The sequence below is a fragment of the Phocoena sinus genome, chromosome 5 (assembly GCF_008692025.1).
Source record: "Phocoena sinus isolate mPhoSin1 chromosome 5, mPhoSin1.pri, whole genome shotgun sequence".
NCBI classification, from domain to species: Eukaryota; Metazoa; Chordata; class Mammalia; order Artiodactyla; family Phocoenidae; genus Phocoena; species Phocoena sinus.
Genome location: NC_045767.1, coordinates 71,764,971 through 71,788,540, shown reverse-complemented (window position 1 = coordinate 71,788,540; position 23,570 = coordinate 71,764,971). Strand labels below are relative to the sequence as shown.

General features: G+C 41.6%; 1 protein-coding gene across 2 annotated transcripts in view; it reads right to left on the bottom strand.

Moving 5' to 3' along the window:
- The window catches only part of ATP10D (ATPase phospholipid transporting 10D (putative)), a 125,697-nt gene that overhangs the window by 8,156 nt on the left and 93,971 nt on the right, over nt 1-23,570 (bottom strand). Inside the window, exons 14-21 of one of the 2 annotated variants that reach the window (XM_032632656.1) lie at nt 22,524-22,650; nt 20,758-20,942; nt 15,560-15,866; nt 12,860-12,936; nt 11,740-11,865; nt 8,810-9,010; nt 4,031-4,111; nt 2,715-2,819 (exon numbers count right to left, since the gene is read on the bottom strand). In XM_032632656.1, coding sequence (XP_032488547.1) covers nt 2,715-2,819; nt 4,031-4,111; nt 8,810-9,010; nt 11,740-11,865; nt 12,860-12,936; nt 15,560-15,866; nt 20,758-20,942; nt 22,524-22,650 — 1,209 coding nt within the window. Of the gene's footprint in view, nt 1-2,714; nt 2,820-4,030; nt 4,112-8,809; nt 9,011-11,739; nt 11,866-12,859; nt 12,937-15,559; nt 15,867-20,757; nt 20,943-22,523; nt 22,651-23,570 lie in introns of those variants that run through there. The other variant, XM_032632657.1, reaches the window with a different exon arrangement.

Sequence of the window (23,570 nt, the reverse complement as noted above, 5' to 3'; positions counted from 1 at the left end):
GTTATTTAGTGCAGTGTACAGTCCCACCTAAACTCACTGTGTATACCATGGTGGTATGTATTACTCTTTTGGGGGAAGACTGCTTTTGTTAATCATTTTCATTCTCTAGGGCTATAATTCTCAAACAAGACCCAATATTCTCCATTTTCCTCTTAACCTTGCAAAGTATTTCTCCAGGGTAGATAGCTTCACAGGAGTCACAAAGGCTGCTCATGTTTTATAAAGAGACACAAAATGCTCAGAAAATGTTGGCCCAATTTTTTTTTTCCTCAAATGCTCTTGCTTCCCACTGAGCCCTGAATTTTTCTTTCCTTTAAGAAGCACTTTTGGCAAGTGAGATGTAACCTGATGGAGTTGACTCGTTTAAATAAATGGATGCAGTGAAAGTCAAGGGACGCTGGGTAAAAACGGACAGGGAGGTGGGAGAGGTAGCAAAGGGATGGTGCGCAAAAGTGTGAAGGAACCCAATTCATATTCTCAGAATGACTGACTCTTACTGACAACAGAGCTTCAGAGGCCATGAGCTTTAGCCTTCCCTGGTGTGAGAAACAATTCTTTAATGATGCATCCTTTATAGAGTAGTCACTGTTCTCGGCACCTAGCTTTCACTCCCCTTCTCTTAGTGAAGACACCCAGTGCTATGCACAGTCTTGGTAAAATATTCCTCCTCTCGCCAAAGCCTATGGCTGGAGCTAAGGAAACAGAATTCTATCACCAGGGACTGAACCTGGAGCACAATGAATGAGGCAAGAGCAGAGAGAAAATGACTGGGGCCAATTCAGACCAGAGTACCAGCCTGGTAAGCCTGTCCATTGGTTTCTGTTCCCTGATCTCTGGAGCCACTCTGGATCCTCGGGATGTTTTTCTGTTTGTTTGTTTTACCGTGATTTTCAATGTATTTTGAATAACTTTTCCATTTGCTCAGGTTAGTCAAAATAGATCGCTGCTGCTCATAACCGCTGAACCCAAACTGACGCTTGACATGTTAGAGCCTCTGGAACACTAACCAGTGTCAGAACTTCAGACACTTCCTTAGGCGGTAGCAAAAGTACCTACATAATTGCTTAAAAATGAAATCCAATAGATATTCAAACAACCCCAAATATTTTAGTTCTAGAATTCTCTTTACTCTTCCCATCTCGTATTTGCAGATATTAACCTTTTACAACACTTTAGGCTTGTAAGGTCTGGTTATAGCAGGTTATAAGCAAAGCAGGTGATGTCAAAAATATTCAGCCCTACTTAAATTATAAATAATCTCAATCTATAACTTTGTATAACATTTAAAACTATAACCTCATTCAGGGCTTCCCTGGTGGCACAGTGGTTGAGAGTCCACCTGCCGATGCAGGGGACACGGGTTCGTGCCCCGGTCCAGGAAGATCCCACATGCCGCGGAGCGGCTGGGCCCGTGAGCCATGGCCAATGAGCCTGCGCGTCCGGAACCTGTGCTCCGCAACGGGAGAGGCCGCAACGGTGAGAGGCCCGCGTACCGCAAAAAAACAAAACCAAAAAAAACCTATAACCTCATTCAGCTATTTCCTGTTTGAAATGCATCACCACCAACATGTTACATATACCTCAAACACTGGTTACTCATTCATTCATTCAAATATTTTTTGAGCACAAACTGTGTGCCAGTCTTGTCCTAGACACTGGTATACAGTGGTGAACAAAATAAACATGAACCCTGTCCTCAAAGAGATTATAGTCTAATGTAGAAGAGAAACACAAATAGTATAATCACGTAATTAAATGAAGAATTATAAGTTATTATTAGGACTATGAATAAAAACAAGAGGATGGTGTGAAAAAATGGATGGTTAGGGAAGGGCTCTTGAGAGAAGCAGCACTTTTTGCTGAAACCTAAAATAACATTTGACCTGGGTAGAGTACAGGGATCTGAAAGTGGACTAGGAATGCTCCCATCAGAAGATATGGTCTGTGCTAAGGCAGTTTACTTGCCAGACATGGGTGGGATGTTCTTCACTTGCAGAAAAAGGTTTAAAGTAAAGCTCTCTTTATCTGAATCCTTCATTTTAGCTTTGCTGTAGAGATACCCTGCAATCATTTTGCGCAGGCTCAGCAGCCACGGCTCACGGGCCCAGCCGCTCCGCGGCATGTGTGATCTTCCCGGACCGGGGCAGGAACCCGTGTCCCCTGCACTGGCAGGCGGACTCCCAACCACTGTGCCACCCGGGAAGCCTCCATGCAATCATTTTCATGAAAAGACTTAACTTTATCATTAAGCTGGCAACTAAGTTCAAAAAGACCTAGTTGTAAATGAAATGAATGGTAAAAATTCTAGAGGGAGAAAAATTTTTTTTTGTATTATGAGAAAAGCATCCAATCATCCCTTACAAAAGTCAGTATACCAGGATTACGGCATTACACCTGTTTTCCTTTTAGTTGAAAGGCAACAGCTTGGTCTTGAAGGATGCTGTCCGTAGAAGTGTAATTGTTTCTCCAGCCTGACTCACCTCCACTAACCATCCACACCGTGGATACCACCAAGGGGACCAGGCACGTGTTCTCCACTCTCCCTGGCTGCACATTAACCTCAGCATAACGGCACTCAACGATCCACAAGAGTGGTCGTGGATCACCCTTACTCCTTGGAGTCATTACTCTTCTTATGACCACTTGTCTTGTAGGCATGAAGACAATTCCCCCAATGAGTTTCAGGCCACTTCAGAGGCAGGAAAACTACTCACCAAACTCTTGCTTTCAATGACCAGATGGAGGAGAATGATGAACAGAGCAGCTGTGTTCAGGGGGTTTCCAAATGTAAAGATGTCAATGTCTGAGCCCTGGTAGGTCTACAAAGAGAGAATAAAAGTTGGTGATCTTGGAGAGTTGTGTACCCTCAGTGGCACAGTATCATCAGTTTCATCACTCTATTCCACGACCCAAGTGAGGACTGAGTCCCTTTCTTCAGTGTTCCCGATAACTGATCATTTAGGATTAACTTGAACATTTTTAGAAAAAGAGACTGACTCTCTCCCAGACAGGCCATCTAAATTTTGAACTTTTTGGTTGGAATTCCTCTTTATTCTGAATCATAATTCATTTTCCCTGATCCTTTTACTTATACTTCCAACTCTTTGAGGTATAGAGAAAGATCAAATATGCTCCACTTAACAGAGCTGAAAATCTTTGAAGCAGGTACTATGGCTAACCTGAGTTTATACCTCGGTTAAGTAAGCATCCACCCCTCTCATACGCATACGTCTTCAAAGTCCTTAAAGGATTCCGCAAATGACACAATTTTCTGATCTTTTACAATTCTAGTCATTCTCTTCTAAATACACTTCAGGTTGCCTTATCTATATACCTCTTGAAATGCAGTATACCTAGAATATTCTAAGCTGGGTAAATTCAAGTAATTTTATTTGAATAAAAAATGAAAATTGTTAACTTAGAGACTATTACCTTTTCCCTTTTTATTACTGAACTTTTGTTAACCATCCATGATCATATTAGTGTTTTCTTCCAGGGAGGGGTGTGCGTGAATGGGCAACTACATCACGCTGCTTTGTGTTGGCCTAAATTTTTAAATTCATTTACACATTCTCTGCTTAGTCACATTTCTTCCATTCTTTACCTGTGTAACAATTTTTTTTTTTCTTTAGTTTTGGGGAGCTTACTTAAATTTAATACTCTGAATGTCATCCTGGTAGAATTAGCCCAGCACTCACTAATAACAGCTTTCATATTCTGACTTGGCCTCTCTGATTCTGACTCATTTAATTATAAGCCAGGCTTTCAACTTTAAAGTCACTGATGAAAACTAGCAAGCAGTACAGGGCTAAAAAAGAGACGCAAGAGGACTCAGCTAAGCACTTCTCTCCAAATTTAACCCATTACCTAACATATTCGGGAGGAGTGTTATAATTTAGTCAGTAAATAATCAACTTGATTATATGAGCAAACTACCCTAATATACCCATTCTATATGCTGATACTGGTGACAGAGTACAAAGAAGTACCATTGATTAACAACAAATCCTTTGAGTGAACAAGGACTTACATAGTAAGGCACGAAGAAGCAGACCAGGCTTTGATAAAAGGCATCCAACAAGGTGATCCAGAAGGTGAGTGGTAAGTGTGCCTGAAAGTGAAACAGATATTGGGGAGGGAGTAAGATTAGTAACAGTCAAGCAATATCAAGCAACAACACAAGCCAGTACTTGTTTTTGCTTCTCGGAGAGAAAACTCTATTCCTTCATTCTCTCGTTCACAAGACGGGCGGGATTTGTAAGTAGTAGTGGAAGAATGAGGGGGTGATGATTGAATGAGATGAGTTCACGGGGGAAAAAAAACCCTGAAGGAACTCTTCTTCAACTCGTATTGCTTTTATCATTGGATCAATCTTAAATCTACCTCAAATAAGGATAGTAGTACTAATTTTCCGTTTCCCATTGATCAGAAAACACTGTTTCAAAAACTTCTCCGATCCATCCACCTTTATTTCCATTACTCCCTTCATTCCAATTCACCATCTACTCTCTATGAATGAGGGGAGAGCCATCTAACTGGCCTCTTTGCTTCCTCTCTTAGCCCTAATCCAATCTTCCCACAGCAGCCAGATGGTTTTGAAAAATGTAAATCAGGTCATGCCATCTCCCTAATTAATCAAAGTGACCCCCCTCCTATTCCTCCAATGACTTCCACTGCATTTCCCATACAATCTAAGTTGCTTCCCATAGTCTAGGAGGTCCTGCATGGTCTGCTCATGGAAGCCCCTGCTCTCCAGGGCCACTCACCTGTTCTTACTGTCATTCACCATCCTCCCAACACACAGACTTCACCCTATTTCTCAAATATGCCAATCCCTTCTTTCCTCAGGGCTTCACCTGTGCTGTCATCTCTGCCAGAAATTCTTCCTGGACCTCCCACACGACCAGTTCCTCACTATTCATATCCCAGCTCAAATATCACTTCCTCATAGAGGCACAGACCCCAGACCAGTCTAAAAGTCATGCCCACTTAATCATTTACTACCATGGCATCCTTAGAAGTCTCTCATCACCATCAGAAATAATCTTATTTGTTTACCTAATGATTTTATGTTTCTCTCAACAGAATGCAAGCTTCATAAAGTGGGACCTGGGCTCTCTTATTCAAGTCATTAAAACAGTGCCCGGTACATAGCAGGTACTCAAATATTTGTTGCATTAATAAACTATTCTTATATAACTTCTCATGTGCTAAACTGCTTCCTACCAAAAGCTTGTAGAAACAGAGAAAGGTCAAGTAGAGATACCAGTCAAGTGACTGAAAACAGGTTTTCAAATAAAAGATAATTCTGATCAAACAGTAATGTGTGTGCAAAAGGATTCTGAGGCTCCATTCAGACCCAGCAGGAAGGATGGAGTGCTACGGTGTATTAGTGATGTCTGCCATGAACAAAAGTGACAACACATGTATCATATCCCTGAGCTAGTCTTCCCTTTTCTTAACGTGTTTATAGTCTTATTTCCTTTCAAATGCAAAAAGAAACTGAAATTTTCTTGAAAATGTGTAATTGTCTCCTAAAGCTTTATGAATATACAACATCTCCATATAAATTCTTCTGTCCTTCAAGAGATTACACTTAGAAGTTCTACATCTTTTTTTTTCTTTTTTATCTCTTTGTCCTCTGTAAAATCAATGAAGATTCATTTCCAGTCTACTTTTCCCTGTAGCTTCTTTTACAATTTTGTCGTGGGAAATGATGGAATCTTCTACCTGCCTTTCTTCATCCAAGTGTCCATAAACTCTAAGCAGAAGCACAATCAAATGGTGGAAGAAAATGTGGCAAAGTCAAAGGGACAACCAAAATGTCACTGGACAAGAGAGAACAATTTCAGGATAAGTTAAAATATAGCTTCATGCTTCTGGGGGAACAGAGGTTGCTCAAAAAACCTAGAGCCAAAAGGTTAACAAGCACACTTTCTCCACAGTAATGTGAGCAAGGGGAATTAGGGGTAGAGAAGGGTCATGGATAAATGAAGGGCTGAAGGGAGTAACTCATGGGATCTCCTGGAAACTGAGAGGGAAAATCTGGACATGAAGTCAAAGCCAGGAAAGAAGGCTGTGTGGGTGATGAGAGAGGGGTAATAGACGATTGCTTCTTGAAAGGGACGTTTCTGGCTGCAGCCTTCCAGACTCATCTCCTTTCAAGGAGAGAGATGCTATAACCCAGGGAAGTATATTTCATGACACCAAAGACAGGAAATGGCCCAAGCATAAAACAGAACTTGTTTGGAGGCCAAGTTCAAAGGAAGGACAACTCTTCCGGAAGGTAACCTCAATGAAATTAATTACCCTTTATCAACAGCCACATGCTGGGACTCTGCCTGCTTTACCACGTATTATAAAACTGGCCAGCTTAACAGAACAACGTGTGCAAAGGCTTGACAGCAGCGTTCAACAACAGGAAACAATGACCTCAACTCTTGCAAGGGTCAAGACCAATTACAGTCTTCAGGCTGAACAAATGGGCTTTTAAAACACCAAGCTATGAAAACGTTAAAGGTCTGCTCTTACCCCTCTTTCCCCAATGGACTTGGAATTTAACTTAGACCTAGGGTACAGGACAATCTTCATTAATATCAACCACATATTCCTGCACCCCTGGCCTTGAGCTTTAAGTCAGACTGGACTTTTTAAGGAAAACCTCATGTGGTTCTTTGATCTGAATGGGTTGGATGATATTAAAAGATTGTAAGGATTTCTTCCTCCCTGGAAGTTGACTTCTCCTCCATGCTGCTCCATGAGCCTAAGGACATTAAATTACCCTCCAGTCTCAAAAGGCAGTTCAACCCATAATAAAATTGGATTGATGAAAATAAATGCATCTTTTTTTTTTTTTTTTTTTTTGCAGTACGCGGGCATCTCACTGTTGTGGCCTCTCCCGTTGCGGAGCACAGGCTCAGCGACCATGGCTCACAGGTCCAGCTGCTCTGTGGCATGTGGGATCTTCCCGGACCGGGGCACGAACCCGTGTCCCCTGCATCGGCAGGTGGACTCTCCACCACTGCGCCACCAGGGAAGCCCAATGCATCATTTTAAATTCAGGATTTCCTCGAATTTTTGGTTAAGTCTGGAGTTGGGGGTGGGGTAAAAATAACAATCTTGAGAGCGCAATCTTACTTAATCCTCACACCATCTCCATAAAGTAAAGAAACCGGAGTACAGGCAAGTTAAATACCTTACCAAGGTCACATACCACTGAACCAGAATTCAAACTCAGGCTAAACATCACCCATCATTTCTAACATGTGCTGCTCTGGGTCAGTGTCTTCACAACAGTGAGGCCAGTAAAGTCCGACCCATGGATTTCTCATGATGGGTCTCATTTTTGTCTCTCCAGTCCTTTTACAGGAAACCCTCCTTCCCAATCCTGTCCACAGGGTTCAGCTCTGTCCTCAGGAATGATCTATGGCCCAGGCCTAGTCAATGAGAAAATGATCTTTCTAGCCACAATGATAAGCACAGGCAAAGGCATGGGACTCAAGCTGGGCCAAGGAGTTGTAACCAGCACATTGACAGTTGCTTTTAAGACTAATGCTGTTTGTCTACCATTACTCCTGGATTTTGCAGCTATGAGAGCCAATATATTTCCATTTTTCATTAAGCCAATTTGAGCTGGCTTTCTGTCACTTGCAACGGAAAGAGTCCTGACTAACAGAGTCCTTTTCTCAAGGCTAGAATATCTGACCAGATTGACCCCTCAGCTTTGTCCGCTTATACGTGTCTACAGGTTGCTGGTCCACCTCAGTCTCTGTGATCCTGGCAATGTCCTTAGGAGAGCACTTTGGATTTCTGGCCATTAAACAGCGAAGGGGTGGGGGTGTGGGGTGCACCCATGGACCAAAGATAGCATCAGTGTTCTTTCTGCAGCACGGCAGGGGGTCGGGAACCGGGGTTTACCTGTACCACCCATGAGCTTGGTGACCCAGGCAGATTACTTAAAGTACCTCCCTGTGCCTGACTTTCCTCATCTAGTGTGGATAACGATAGCATGTACCCTGCAGGATCATTTTGAGAAGTAGATTTATGTAAGTTAAGGACTTATAACAGTGCCTGGCATGTAAGAGGCATTACATAAATGTTCGTAAGACCATCTCAATGCTGGTTATTAATTTTGTAAAAGACAAATTAGAAAAAAAAAGCTTTTAAGACAGCTAGCCCAATTAATCGGCAACTACAGTACTATAGATAAGAGGAAATGAGACATAAGGGACATATCAGAGGTGGATGGACAGGACTGAGTTAAGGGGAGGTGCGACATGCGTTTAGGGAGAGGGAACCCTTAAGTTCACAGCACTATTCTGTGCGACAGCAGAACCTGAAGAAGTTAAGTTTGGCTTTAGAACCAGACTAATAAGGGTTCCCATCCTAGCTCTGCCATTTTTTAGCTGTGAGGTTTTTGGAAAAATTATTCAGCCCCCCTGAAGTTCAGATTCTTTCTCTTAGAATGGGAACAATACCAAGTCCTCTCTCAAAGTGCTTTGTGAAGATAAATGGGACTGGGGACATTTAGTACTGTGCACAAAAGGCAGCACCGTGGGGTCTAGTAAATATTAGATATTATTAGTTGTAAGGTCTGAGGACTGGATTTCTGCTTATAAATACCTAAGATCTTTCACAGTTTTATTTGTGTTCATCTCAGAAGCGACTGACTTCATAGCTGCTGTGTTAGTAGAGATCTTTGGAAACAAACAGATGACTCAAATAGTTTTCAATACCCGACAACACTGGAGCTGAGCAGCTTTGACAGCAGCTACGTATCGGTCTCTGTGCGTTTCTGCCATACACCCACCTCTGTCTTCTGGCCGTTCCTATAAAGCTCAGGCAGTCGCATGAGGGTCTCTGCAGACACATCTTTCTCCAGGACACCGTAAATGACGGGAGGGGCGGATGTGAAAAGGAGGTTGAAGAAGATCAAGGCCCAGTAGTCAGTCATGGATGTTCCTGAAAACCCACAAAAGAACTGGTACCAGAAAAGGAGGTTCACATAGGCCTAGGGACACAAAGAGGAACATTTGCGTCTTAGAGTCAGCAACGCGTGCTAGGACCGCACACGCCACACGCTGCTGTTCTGAGCGGTGTGATCTCAGCCCCTCCTTTCCTCACTCACAGAATGGAAGATCACAACTTACCTTGCAGCTTTTTTTGGTAAATTAAAACACACACACACAGACCATTTACTATGTGGTGCTGGCACTGTTCTAAGAGCTTTAAAGAGAATACATTTAATTTTAGTAACAACTTGGGAATTACTGTTGTTCCCATTTTACAGATGAGGAAAGTAAGGCACAGAGAGGCTAAGGAACTTGCCCAAAGTTACCTGGCTAACACGTGGCAGAGTCAGTATTCAAATGCAGATGTTCTAGCTCCAGATGAAGAGAATCTAGCCCTGTGCCTGGTATGTGGCAGCCATACAACAAGTGTTCATTCTCTTGCTTTCTGGGTTCACAATTATTTTTTCCTGGTGAAATGTGATGGTGTCGGTTGAGTGGCCAACCATCCCAGTTTGCTTGGGACTGAGGAATTTCCCAGGACATGGTACTCTTACTATAAAAACTAGGACAGTCCCAGGAAAACCAGGACAGGTGGTCATGCTAGAGGCCAGGCACATACATAGCTTCTTATTTTGTCTCACACAGAGTAAGTCCATGATAGCAAAAGCTCTGTGCCCTGAAGCAAGCAAGGCAGTGACCACAGGAAAGGTCACTGGGCTTAGAATTAGGGGGTCTTGTTTCAAGTCCTAGGGAAACTTCCTATTGACTATATGACTTTAGGTCATTTTAATAACCTCTATGAATTTTGGTTTCTATGTCTGGAAAATGAGAATTATACGACATCAGGTCTTAGTATCAAGATCCAGTTAGCAACTGCTCGTGACCTGAAAAATGCCTTTTTATCGATTTTAATTAATTGATTAAGATATTATTGTTGGCACCATAGATACACTGAAACACCTCAGGATGGGGACCACAATCCTTAGAATAGAGTTTCTTAGTCTAGGGTCCATGGATATGCATTATGCCTCACTCCTGAAAATGTACAGGTTTTAGGTATATGCGGTTTGGGGCACTATTCTGGGGAATGAATCCATAGTCCTTATCACTATCTCAAAAATTGCCCAAGATGCAAGAACCGTAGCCTCAGAAAGCTAAGCTATTCGAATGGCTTCTGATACTAGCCCTGTTCTCCATAGTTTACAAACCATTTGTTGTTTGGCTAGGCAAGAAAGAGGCAGAAACAAGTCAGGAGGATTTCAGTGTGAACGGCCATCAAGGTTTACAGAGCAGAACGGCCCCAGGGTCCTTGCTCCCTGGTGATGTTCTCTCTACTAATAAACACCCCCTTCTCTCCAACTGCATGTGGTATCTTTTTTTTTTTTTCCATGAGACAAAATTTTAAATACTTAACAACAGTTGGACATTTGTTTTATCATAATGTCCTAGTCTCTTTCTAATATTAGTTAGAAATATGGAGTTAAAAGGAAGGGGGAGAGGATGCAGTGGACTGCATCATAATAGAAGAGAAGGTAGAAAAATGCAAAGGTATTTTAAAAACCTGGGAGATGGGCTCCCCTCTAAAAGTCATTGACCACTAAGTCCTAGAATTTTAAGTTACAAATCACAGCTTTCCCCAGAATCACACTGACAGAGATATTATACATTTCAAATATTTTCATACAGTATCAACGCTTTCTTAAACTTTGATTGAATGTGCTAATTCCAATTAGGAAAGTACTGAAAGCTTCCTGAGAAGTTCATCTTGCTATAGGAAAAAAAAATGCTCCTGCTGACTGACCGACAGACAGACAGACACACATGCACGCACCAATCTAAATTACATATTTGGGATATCCTAAAAATGACCCATTAAAGTCATCTTTTTCCTAAAGATGGCATTTCAACAGAGTGATGTAAATTTCTGTTTACTACTAACTTGCTATATACGCACTTTAAAGACCAAGAATAAATGTGGTCTGAAAATCATGACATATTTACATAATCACCCCACCTAGAAGGGATTTAGGTGAAGCAATCTAAGGTCCACATGGGTTTATGAAAGAGAAAACTGAAATTTAAATGGTTTGCTGAAGATTCGAAGCCAGGAATCCTACTACTCAACTTCTGCCCTTCTATGAATTACATAGTCAAAAATTAAGTCCCTTGACCATCCAATAGCTACCAAGCACAAACACATTTCACAGGCTTGCCAAAGAATTCTTCCTCTGGGAGTGCTAGCCAGCTACAGCCTAAAGCACTATACTGGGTTTTCATCTGTATCTGTGTCTTCAATATACCACATGGGACATCCGTCTGGGGACAGCATATATACATATATAGTTTTTATATCTCCTGTAAAATTGAAGAAAACCTTTTCATTCTCTACTGACAGAAAGCATTAAACATTTCATAATTCTGCTTGTCACAACCTTTTTATGGAAGGTCAAAAACTGGATTCTAAACGAATCAGACAGGGCTTAATTGAATTTAAATGCATAGGGAATAGAAAATGCTAGCAGATGGACAAGCCTAGCAATCTGCTCTCAGCAGCTGAAACACAGCACATTCCCAGATTATTCCTGGTAAGACAGCAGAAGTGCTCCTGGCTGCTTCCCAAACATCAACAAGCAAAGTGAGCTTAGCATCGGGCCCTTCCTCTTCACCCCTTACACAAGCTGGAGTGGAAGGGAGAAGGGAGGGGGGCGAATTTTCTGGAGCTACATACCACGTTCTTGTAGAAAAAATAGAGAATCATGTTGGAAAGTCGGGTATAACACCAGTGCCCGTGGACAAGGAGTAGCTTGCTGAGATGTTTAAACTGGGAAATGGCAAAGTCACTGGCCATCACAGCCTGCAGAGGCAACGGGGAGAGAACGTCACCCTGAGCAATGGAACATATTAGAACAGATGCAGCATGGCAGCCTAACCGCCAGCAGGCTCAGACTGGTCAAATATGTGGTTTAAACCTAAGACCGGAAAAAAAAAACCAAAACACCTTTAAACAAACAAAAACCCATGAATACAGAGCCTTAACGGGTTACCTGGAGTCACCACTCAGTTTTCCAATGTGGTCCAATGAAACAAAACTGCTCTCTGGTCACCATTCATGATGTAATTTCAGCAAGTGTACTTTCCCTAGAGAGCAGCTCCCTCACCAAGAACTCTGCGCATTACAGCATGCATCTGCTTCTCCTCCGTGAGGAGAATATTAAAAGTATATAGTCATGACTTCATGTGACTCTGTATAATGTAGCAGGCAAAGGACGTATTTGAATTTCTCATCTTTTATAGAGATGTTGTAATTTATCGTTCTCGGGAAACCCTAAGCCTCACATCCCACTTTCCTTTGACAGCACTTGCTCCATACATGACAAGCAGTCTTTTGGACAAGGTTCTATCTGAATTTTGTGCCTAAAACACTAGTCAACACACGTGTGCGCACACGAAAGTAGGACAATCCCACTTCCCTCATTCTCTCCTGTCTTCTCTCCCCCTCTCCCTCTCTCTTTAGGATTTTTAGATATTTCATTCAAATCCTTAGTAGCTCTCATCGGTGTAAAAAGTCATACAGCTATTGCAGTGCTAAAAATATATATCCTTATGACTTAGATAAGTTATATATTTTTAAACTGAACAAGTGGGCCACAGAGCTAAAATTACCCAGGGAAATCACCATAATACTCACCCAGTAAATAATCAGTGAATGAATGGCTAAATGTCCTGCCACCCACTCCTGAGCTAGCCGCAGACAGCCTCACTCTACCACAGAGATCTGACCATGGAGAATGCTGCCTTTGGATGGGCAGGTCAAGTTCGTGGTGTTTGGGTGCACAACATCCTCTCACCTGCATGCCTTCTTGACCTGAGATCCCAATCCCAACGTCTGCCACTTGTATCATGCTAACATCATTGGCACCGTCACCTTTGTGAAACAGAAGGAAAGGTGAGAAACATATGAGGAGCAAAGAAAAACTGCCAACTGTGCAAATCAACAGTGGCCACTCAAACAAACAAACAAATCCTTCAAAGCTTATCCCATGTCTCCAAGTTGCCTGGAAGCTAGCCAAGCACAGATGCAATGTGGCATCCCACCGCCATCAGGAAGAATTCCATACTCCACACTACCTTAAAGTCCTTCATGCTACAGCCCCTACCTGGACTGACCTCCCCTTTCTCTATGTGTCACTCGTTCTACTTTCAATTTTCCAGATACACCCTACTCCTTCCAGCCCTGCACGTGCAGTTTCTCTATTCTTATCACACTGTCCTCATCACCCCTGCCCCACCTTGCTAGATTTCAAGGGCTCTTGTGCTCAGCTTAGATAATCACTTCCTCCGGGAAGTCCTTCTCATGTTCCTTTTAGAGTCAATGCCCCTTCCTTAGGCTCCAAGCACCACCCTACGAATCTCTATCATATCTAGCATGGTATTAAGCTTGCTATAGATTTCTTTGTCTTCCCAACACATTGGAAGCTTCTTTAGAGGAGGTATTACATTCCTGCTGGTAATGAACATCTGTTGTTCCCAACTGCCCAGCAACCTTAACTTGTTTTCTGGTAATAGTATCCTGATTTTCCTTGGGAACTCTGAGTCCATGAGTCTCTGAGCCCAAACCACCAGATTTGGGATGGGCAACTGACTCAGGCCTGGACAATTACCATTGCCTGTTCCCTGGCCTCAGTGGTTGGTTCAGAGATGGGCACGTGATTCAGCTGAATTGATAGAATTGACATGTCCAGGGCTCTAGCCTCAGGAACAGATGGATCCAGGGGCTTGAACAATTCACTCATTTATATGCTCATTCAGTAAGATAGTTGAACAAAATTTCACCCTAATCCTGATACTTTATTCCAGCAACTTGAGAAGAGGTGCTATCTTTTCTCTCAGGTTGCTAATAGGATAAGATATAAAGGTGGGAATTTTCAGTAGCTGTACCAACACCCTGAGGGGAGATGCTACCTGAGACTGAAAATAATCCAGGTGGAAACAGAGACTATAAGAGATGGCTGAGTTCATCTTGCTAATGTCTGAACTTTGGAGTGTCTCAGAGCTTAATCTCACCCTGTTCCTCTTCTCCACTTACACTCATTTTTTTGGTAATCTCCTTGATAATACTACCGGGGCTTTAAATATCACCACTAGACTTACAATTCCCGAATTTATGTCTCTAGCCAATTCCTCATTGCTAAATTCCAGACTTTATCTCCAGCTGCCTACTTGACATCACTGTTTAGACATCTGATGGATTTCTCAAACTTAACATGTATAAAACCCAACTCCTGCTTCCCCGACTCCATCTCAGTAAATGGCAGCTCCGTCCCTCTGTTCTCGAGACAAAACCTTGACGTCCCCCTTGACCCCTTCTATTATATAACATATCCAATCCGTCAGCAGATATCAGCAGCTCTTTCTTCAACCCATGTCCATTATCTTACCACATCCCACCACCTCCTCTGCTCCTACCTGCGCTCGAGCCACAATCATCTTTTCCCTGAGTTATTTCAATAGCTGCTCAACTGGTCTCCTTCCTTATGTCCTTACAACCCAGTGGCTCCTCTCAACACAGCAGCCAATGTGATCCTTTTCAACTTAAGGCAGCTCACGTCCCTCCTCTGCTCAAATTCCTCCTGTGGCTCTCCGTCTCTTCAGATAAAAGCCAAAATTCCTAATGGCCTCCAAGACTCTACAGGACCTGGTCGCCTGCCACCTCTCTGTCCTTCACTAACCTGCAGAAAACTCCTCCCTTTGCTCAACCTACTTTGGGTTTGAACACACCAAGCATGGTCCATTGTCTTCTCTGCCAGGAATGTTTTCCCCCCACCCAGATCTCCTATGGCTCCCTTATCATTTCCTTCAAGTCTTTGCTTACACACAACTTTATCAGTAAGACTGTCTCTGAAAAACCTATTTAAAATAGAAGTCCCTTCTGCCTCCCCCAATGCTCTGCATTACCTGACTTTGCTTTATTTTTTCAATAGCATTGGTCACGATCTGATAGCTTATATTTTTATACCTTTTTTTTACTGCATTACCCTCCTCCTATACGTAAGTTCCTTAAGGAAAGGTACTTTGTCAGTTTTGTACACTCTTGTGTCTCCACTGCCTAGAAAAATGCCTGGTACATAGAAGGCACTCAATAAATAGCGGTTGAATGAATAAACAAATGAACTGTTCATATTCTTGAATTTAACTTTCTCGAAGGCAGAACTCATGAATTTCTCAGGTCTCCGATTCAGTACATTACCCTCCTTAACCCAGATGATTTGGGGATCTGACATGTACCACAGAGTCCTATTATATTGTTCTCCATGTCACATCTCTACCACCTGGTTCATAAGAGGAGGCCAAATAGGTGATGGAGGGGAAAGGGGAGGGAGTGAGGGGACGGAGGAGAAAGAAGGGAGGAAAGGGGAGGGAAAGTGGGGGAGGAAAAGGACAGACCGAGAGAAGGGCAAACGTGGACAGAAGACAGGACAGACAGAAGGATCAGCCTCTGGTGTGACATGAAAGTGAGAAGTGCAGGGCTGGGTTCCACTTCCACTCACCGATGGCCAAAGTCATCACCCGGAGATGGCTTCGAACCAGTTTTACCACTTCACTCTTCTGCAGGGGCGTGGCTCGGCAGCAGACCACAGCATGGCAGCGAGCAGCCAGCTCCAGGAACCGCCTCTGCAGACTCTCCTGCAGGGCAAACTCCAGGGTCCTCCCATTGATAATGAGTCCAGCTCGCAGCCCTGAGTCCAGGGGCGCGGGAGGCTGGTGTAAAGCCTCACTTGATGCTTGCTCTGGAGAAGCTGGATTTTTCTTCTGGAGTTCTTTCAAGATCGTGTCCATCAGCATCTCACAGGCATTCTTGAAACGAGAAGCAAAGACAGTTAGCCTTGGGGTTCCCCTGCTGGCCACATCCAGCTATATTTATCATTGCTATTCTTTAACATTTGCTTCATCAAGTCAACCCCAGGGAGTGAATAATCGGTTACTTTCCAAGACCTCACAGCTCTTCCACAGAGACTTCTGTGTGTATATAGGGACAGGATAAAAGGATGGGGTGCATCTCACTTCCAACTGTACAACTAAGAAGTAGTTTTAGAATTTCTTTATTTGTGCAATTTACCTTCTCAAACCATGAATCTCAAGAGCCCTTCGGTCTCATTCTCTCATTTACTACCTGCTTGACTTTAAGCAAATTAATATAACCTCTGAGCCTCAACTTTCTCATGAGAAAAATTCAAACGTCTACATTATAATTCATTGTGAGGAATAAGTGAAATAATATTGGGTTAGCCAAAAAGTTCGTTCGGGTTTTGCATGTCTTGGAAAAACCCAAACGAACTTTTGAGCCAACCCAATACATGCACAGCTCCTAGTGTAAAGCATGACACAGCAGAATTTAAAACAGTATTAGTTATTTTTCTCTTTTTTTTGTTGCTGTCTTTTTGCGGTACGCGGGCCTCTCTCTGTTGTGGCCTCTCCCGTTGCGGAGCACAGGCTCTGGACGTGCAGGCTCAGCGGCCATGGCTCACAGACCCAGCCGATCCGCGGCATGTGGGATCTTCCCGGACCGGGGCACGAACCCACGTCCCCTGCATCGGCAGGCGGACTCTCAACCACTGCGCCACCAGGGAAGCCCTATTTTTCTCTTCTTTGATTCAACACATTCACTCACTTACTATTTATTGAGAAGCTACTGTGTATTTGAAAAAATTCTAGGTGCTGGGGATACATCAATGAACCAGAAATCCCCACCCTCACCGAGTTAACATTCTGGTCGATGTTCTTAGTGGCCTTATCCCATTTGGTGTGCATACATCCCTCCACTCTCCTCATCCCACGCTTGTTAGGAAGCTCTTTGAAGACAGACAGCGCTTTTAATTTACTTTTGAAGTCTTCCTAATGCCTAAAAGAGGGCCACGTTAAGCACCCAATAAATATTCATTAGATGAATTCTACTCAAGAACATGAACAATAAACTTATACAGAAATTATGGTGTCAAATGACCACTAAGGACAGAGGCAAACAAAATCCTGGAACGGTGCATTTAAGTTTATACACTAAGCCTGAAATAGTTTATTCACGAAAGAGCCCCTCACACTCAGAGGCCATTTACTCTTATTTCAAATGCTACTTTATCAAGCATTTCTCAACCCAAAGCAAAATAAGATGGGAGGTAGGTATGAATATGTAGGCACACAGACACAACAAATACTTAACAACCACATAAACTATAAACAAGAGATTCAACTTCAAAATGGAGCTGCCTGGCAACCTTTACCACGAGAATAAATCTGATCCCATACACCTCAAAAGCCCCCATGGAAAAGTATACAAAGATGAATCAAAGATGCTCAGCATAGGCTCAGTATAGAATAGTAAAAATATATTTTTAAAAACCTTCCAAACTTTGGTTAAATTAAAATGGTATATTTAGAAGGTAACATACCCTGCAGTCACTGAAAATCAAGACCTCTATTAACATGACATGATGGTTAAGATATCTGTTAAGTGAAAAAATATAGCCATAATACTATACAACCGTATAAATACAGTCTGTATAGCATTCATACGCTCATACTACAGAGTGCAGTCTGACTGGATGCCCTTCAAGATATGAATGTCAATTACCTGGTTTTACGACTGTAGATTGATTCTAGATATTTTTATTCTCTTATTTGAGTACAAAAATGTGTAGTTGTATAAATTAACTATATTTTCATTATAGAAAAAATATACATACACACATATAGACAATCTTCATTATTTGCAGATTCCGTATTTGCAAATTCACCTACTTGCTAAAATTTACCTGTAATCCTACGATAAAGGTGCTTTCTTGGTCACGTGTGGACACGCGCAGAGTGACCGAAGATTTGAGGCATGCAACACACACCTTTCCAGCTGAAGCTGAGTGAGGTGATGACTTAGGTCAGCTCCCACACTGTAAACAAGTGCCCTTTTCACTCTCTGTCTGGTGACACATTTTTTGCAGTTTTGTGCTTTTTGACGGTGATTTCACTGTTTAAAAATGGCCCTAACTGTAGCCCTTTCATGCTGTCTAGTGTTCCTATGTACAGGAACGCTGTGATGTGCCTTATGTAGAAAACGTGTGTTAGACAAACTCCGTTCAAGCCTGAGTTATATCCTGTTAGAGACAAACTTCGTTCAAGCCTGAGTTATATGCTGTTGGTCATGGGTTCAATGTTAATGAATCAACTATATATGTATAAAATTACATATATATAATATGTATAAAATTATATATATGATTATATATAATATATACAAAATTATATATGTAATATATATGATTATATACATAATATATATGATTATATCTATATATATATATAAAATAAGGTGTCTTTAAAAAGAAACATACATGAAAACAAAGTTATGTATTGATTGGTTGATGAAAGTGTTCTGACCAGAGACTCACGGGAACCTAATCCTTTATTTCCCATAGGGGCAATGGTTCAGTTTTTACTACTTCAGTATTTCAGCAACTTTATAGAACTTAACTCCATGAATAACGTATTTACACAGATAAACAGATATAAGTTATGTAATATGTAACATAATACCAAAAGCATGCTTGACAAGTAATCAGCTGTGGTGCTTAGGTGATTCACAACCTTTTGGAGTCTCAGGCTATAAGATGGGGATCATTGTATCTGCTCTACTAGTTATAATGGTCAAATGAGATCATGTATGAAAAAGGCTTTTACAGATTCTAAGAAACATGAATACGAAGAGTTACTATCTCGGAAGAAAATTTGAAATGAAATGAAAATAAAACTGAAAAAGTTAAATGATGAATCCTGAAAGGGAGTAAATAATCCAGGATATGAGTCTATTAAAAAAAGAATCGAAATTTATGAGAACAGAAATTATGTAAGGTTTGTAAGTGGCTACACATTTACCATAACCTAATTTGCAAATTTAGGAACCAAAGTTGATGGAAACCTGTAAAGTTGAGGTACTACACTATAGATATGATTGGACAATCCATCGGTTGCCAGGTGGCCCACTTAAAATGTCACAGGAGCAATGTCCCTCGCTAAATGACAAATTGGGCTCATGACTTTCAATTCCATTTTTAACTCTTAGCATCTGAGGCGTGGAGAGTGGGAAAAAGAGAAAATAATACAGCGACTGAGCCCCTACTATGTGCTTGGGATTTTATATGCATCGACTTGAGTCATTATAGAACTCAATTAAATTATGTTCACCCACTGTGTTACGTTTAGTTATCTGAAAAATTGAGGTGAAATACCTACTGATAGCAAAAAAATCTTTTGTATTTAGAACAGTCCACAGTGGATATTCTATAAAGACTTGAGTTGGTAGTTTTAAATACCTTTAACCATAAATTGTATATTTATAAATAAATTTCATAATACTAATGATTTTACTGCTCACAAAAATTGGCATAGTCAAAACTGAACACAAATGATTTATTACTTTTACTTTTAAAAGTTCATTGAACCCCTTTCATCTGCCAGGCACCACATTAAACAGTTTATATTTTCCCATTTAATGCCCACAACATCCCTGTGAAACAGACATTACTCTCACATTACAGGTAAGAAAATGACTCAGGAGGGTACCTCGCCAAGGTCACATACCTGGTCACTGGCAGGCTAAGCATTTGAATCCGGGTCTTACCAGACTTAGGGCACTTCCATTTTAGTGACTAAAATGACCAAGCATTTTCTTGTGCTCACTCCCCAGCTGAAACTGGGATCTGCCTGGTGGCTATGCTTGTGGGTCCCTGGGCCACTGTCAACTGCCAAGGAGAACTCACTCCGTGTTGAATAAGGAAAATTCTCTTTCCTCAGAATGTACCATCTAGTTGGGTATTGACTGGGGCCTGACCATAAAAACATGGCTAACCAAACGTGGCAGCCTGTGACCAAGACCCAAGATGTGATCCAGGTGAGAAGCTCCAGAGGATTTCTGAGGCAGGTTGCTATGACAGAATGGATGTGACTGATAAAAATATGACAACTGAGGAAGGAAGAAGGTTTTCCAAGCAAATTAAACAGTACGCACAAATCTTAGTATCACTATAACTAGGAATCGTCTGAAAAAAATAAAATAAAATGCCTGTTTAATTGATTAGAACATTTGTATTAGAGATTAGTGGCAGGGGTGGAGGGAAGAAGGGGTATTAGAAAAATAGGCTGAGTCCAAATCTCTTAAATTCCTTCTCCTCAAAAAAAAAGGAGAAAAAAAATACAAAAACCCTTTTTTCCCTGCCCTTAAACAGTTCTTCCAACTTTTGATATTCTCAGGTGCACTAGCTAAGATTAACCACTAGAGGGCAGGATTATCCTCTGAGCCTAATTTTAGAATTACCAGGAAAATACTTATTCACCTGACTCCAACCGAATCATTACTTCTCCTCACCTTGAAAGGGGGGTAGATTTCTGTCCCAGAGCTTGACATATTTTGTCATCATGGTCTAAATCTTGTCAAATCAGTGATAATTCAATATGGGGGGCGGGGGAGAGGCAAATAAAAAGGAAATTTTCTTTCAGGGTCTTTATTCGGCAATGATTCCTTTGAATCATGATATTTTCCAAGCCTTTAGAAGAACTAAACAAGCTAGGTTGCTGGATAGAAGCACTAGTTATCAAGGAGCTAATGGTTATTGGTTTTTCTTTCTCCTTATACCCAGCACATCACAAGTATTCCGTTGGCTTTGAAAACACAAAAAGACTGGCTTGATGTCAGTAAACATACTTTACTCTCAGTATTGAGGATGAAAAGCTTGTCCTCTGGCTCCAGTAGTTTGCACGCATAAGCAATATTGACAGCTGTCTCCTGTTTGTCTCCTGTCAGCATCCAGATCTTGATTCCGGCTTTGTGAAGGGCTTCTATAGACTCGGGGACCCCCTCCTGCAGACGGTCTTCAATGCCAGTAGCACCTAAAAAATAACCAAAATGCAACAGGGCTTTTAAGAAACACAAAAGCCAGCTGAAGCTCATCTAAACTATAATTGAACCCTATCTGTTAGCCGACCCAATCCTGAACCACACAAAAGGTTCTAGTAGCTTCAAGGGGTCCAAATGAAGCGTGAAGACTCAGACCAAAATCATATACAAAGTAATATTTTGGGAAGAAAGCCTTCGCAATCAATGAATGAGTTTATCAAATTTACTTTCTCTTCTTTTGGCTAGCTTGCTTCTCTGTAAATTGAGGGGGTTTCATTCAATTACTTATATATCCTTACTCTTCAATTTTATGATTCCATGATACTCCCGAGGGTAAGGGTAGGCTTTTAAAGACTGTTCTGGTCAGTAACACGTATTATCTATTTTTAATGCTCTTTCATATTATAAGTCCATAATCCCCTTTTCTGTAACAATTGAGGCTATGTTTTAGAATTCAGAAGTTTTGCAGATTTTTAAAAGGTAAGAGGATATATGTATCATATTTTATAGTATCTGGTAATCAAGCGTATTAGTATTTTTTAGCAAAACTTACAAATTACAACATTCACACTAATTAGGATAATAAAGACTTTAAATTGTCTTATCGAATCAGGCCTGATTTTGCTGCTAAATGAGTTTTGGCACTAAACTCACAAAGCAGTTTTGAGTTTGGAACTGCAGATGAGGAAATGTGAATCTGTACCACTCACACTGTCACGGAGAAATGACTCAGGAGGAAGATCATTACTTTACTGGCTAGAGACCAAGTTAGATCATTGTTTTTTCTCTGAAGCAGAGGAACAGAGCTCAGAGACCGGTGTTTTGGTGTGTTAGTACTCTAAGGCTGTGTTCCTCAACCTTGGCTGCCTCTTAGAACTACTTGGGGAGCTTTGAAAAATTCAATATGGCCACACCACACATCAGACCAATTGAAACAGAATCCCTGAGCAGGCATCGGTATTTTTTAAAGTGCTCCAGGTGATTTTAAGATGCAGCTCTATCTGAGACAAGAGGTGTCAGGTGTGCAACTTTTAGTTGAAACCAGGAAGTAAGAGAAGAGAGACAAGTTTCATTAGCCCGGTTGCAGGCACAGATAAAGAATAGGGGCCCTGGAGTGAGGTAGATCTGAGCTCCTCCCCAGCTCTGCCAGCCACTAGCACGTGACTCTGAACAAGTCATTAAACTGCTCTGTGCTCCAAGTTTCTTCTAAATAAAATAGAGATTTGTTGTGCAGATTCAAAAAGACAACACATATTAAATACCTTATCCAATGGCTGGCAAGAAACTTTAGCTTTCCTCTCTTGAGCCAGGGTATTTAATTGGCTTTGTATTCTACGTTAAAGCATTGAATTTTTAAATGATCTTAAGGATGACTAGCCTGCCACAAATGAAGTCTAAGTTCACTGCAGTGGAAAATGGACTGGAAAAGATTGGAAGCAGGGTAGAAGTCAAACTGGACAGGGTGGGCAGAACCACATGTATCTATTAGATCAAAGTGAAAAAAAGCCACTGGTGAATAACTAATTTACAGACATCAAGTGTTTTTGAAAATTCCCCCTTCAGACAATACCTACCAAGTAAAGTTAGTTTGTTCTCCAACCTCATGGCAGATTCAAGTAGTAATTCTTCCCTGTTGTCAATGCTGGTTTCAGCTAAAAAATGATGTCTCAGCCACTCTGCATATTCAGTGTCACTCATGACCTATGAGGGGGAAAAAAAGCTACGAGGCAGGCCATGTGATGAGCCTATGGTATTTCCTTCTCTGGGTTCACTCAGGCCAGGTCCAAATCCTCACACTACCCAGTCACAAACTTCCCGAGCTCTGTGATCAGACTAGTGTAACACTGAGGACGGATAGACCCTGTAGCTCAGGATCTCTGGGAAATTCTAGGCACCATATAAGATGAAAGTAGGTTAATCAGTTAAACCAGGGAGTATGCAGTTGGGAGAAAGGAGCCACTTGAAAGTTAAATTCAGGGTTATTCTAATGGTGCAGTTGAAAAAGTGGTGTCCAGTACTCAATTTCAGGTATTATATAGCTAGCAGCACCTTTGATTTCTTTTGATGGTTGGTTTATAGGGTGAGTTATCTGTAAAGGTTAAAAGAAAAAGGAGGCCAAATGGGTGAAGCACGGAAGTTCTCTTCCAAACAAAAAATTAAGTGGAATTCCTGGAGAAGGAACCAATGATACATTTTCCCTTGTCTTCAGGTTGCTGTAATGGGAGAAATCTACTTTCAGTTCTTATAAAGCAGCATGCAGTAGAGGGGGTGAGGCAAATTCTCTATCTACTCATTCTTGCCCACAAGGTAGTTTGATTTGGGAGAATCTGACATCTATTGGGCTACATTTTTATCAGGGCAGGATCATTCCACTGACGCAGAAGGTCTGTTTTGATCTTGAATTCTTCTTACAACTGTGTATGAGGCAGGCTTTTGATTCTCCATGCAGCTGGTTGACTAAGTGCCTCAGAGTCTACACCAGATCCCACTTTCCCTAAGGCAGTTCCCGAGAACTAGAATTTGGAGAAGAAATGAGAGATGCCTACATTGGCCTCAGGTCCTAGCTATAGTCTCCAATTCGGTTCTCCCAGGAGCTCTATTGTTTGGGTACTACTGGACAG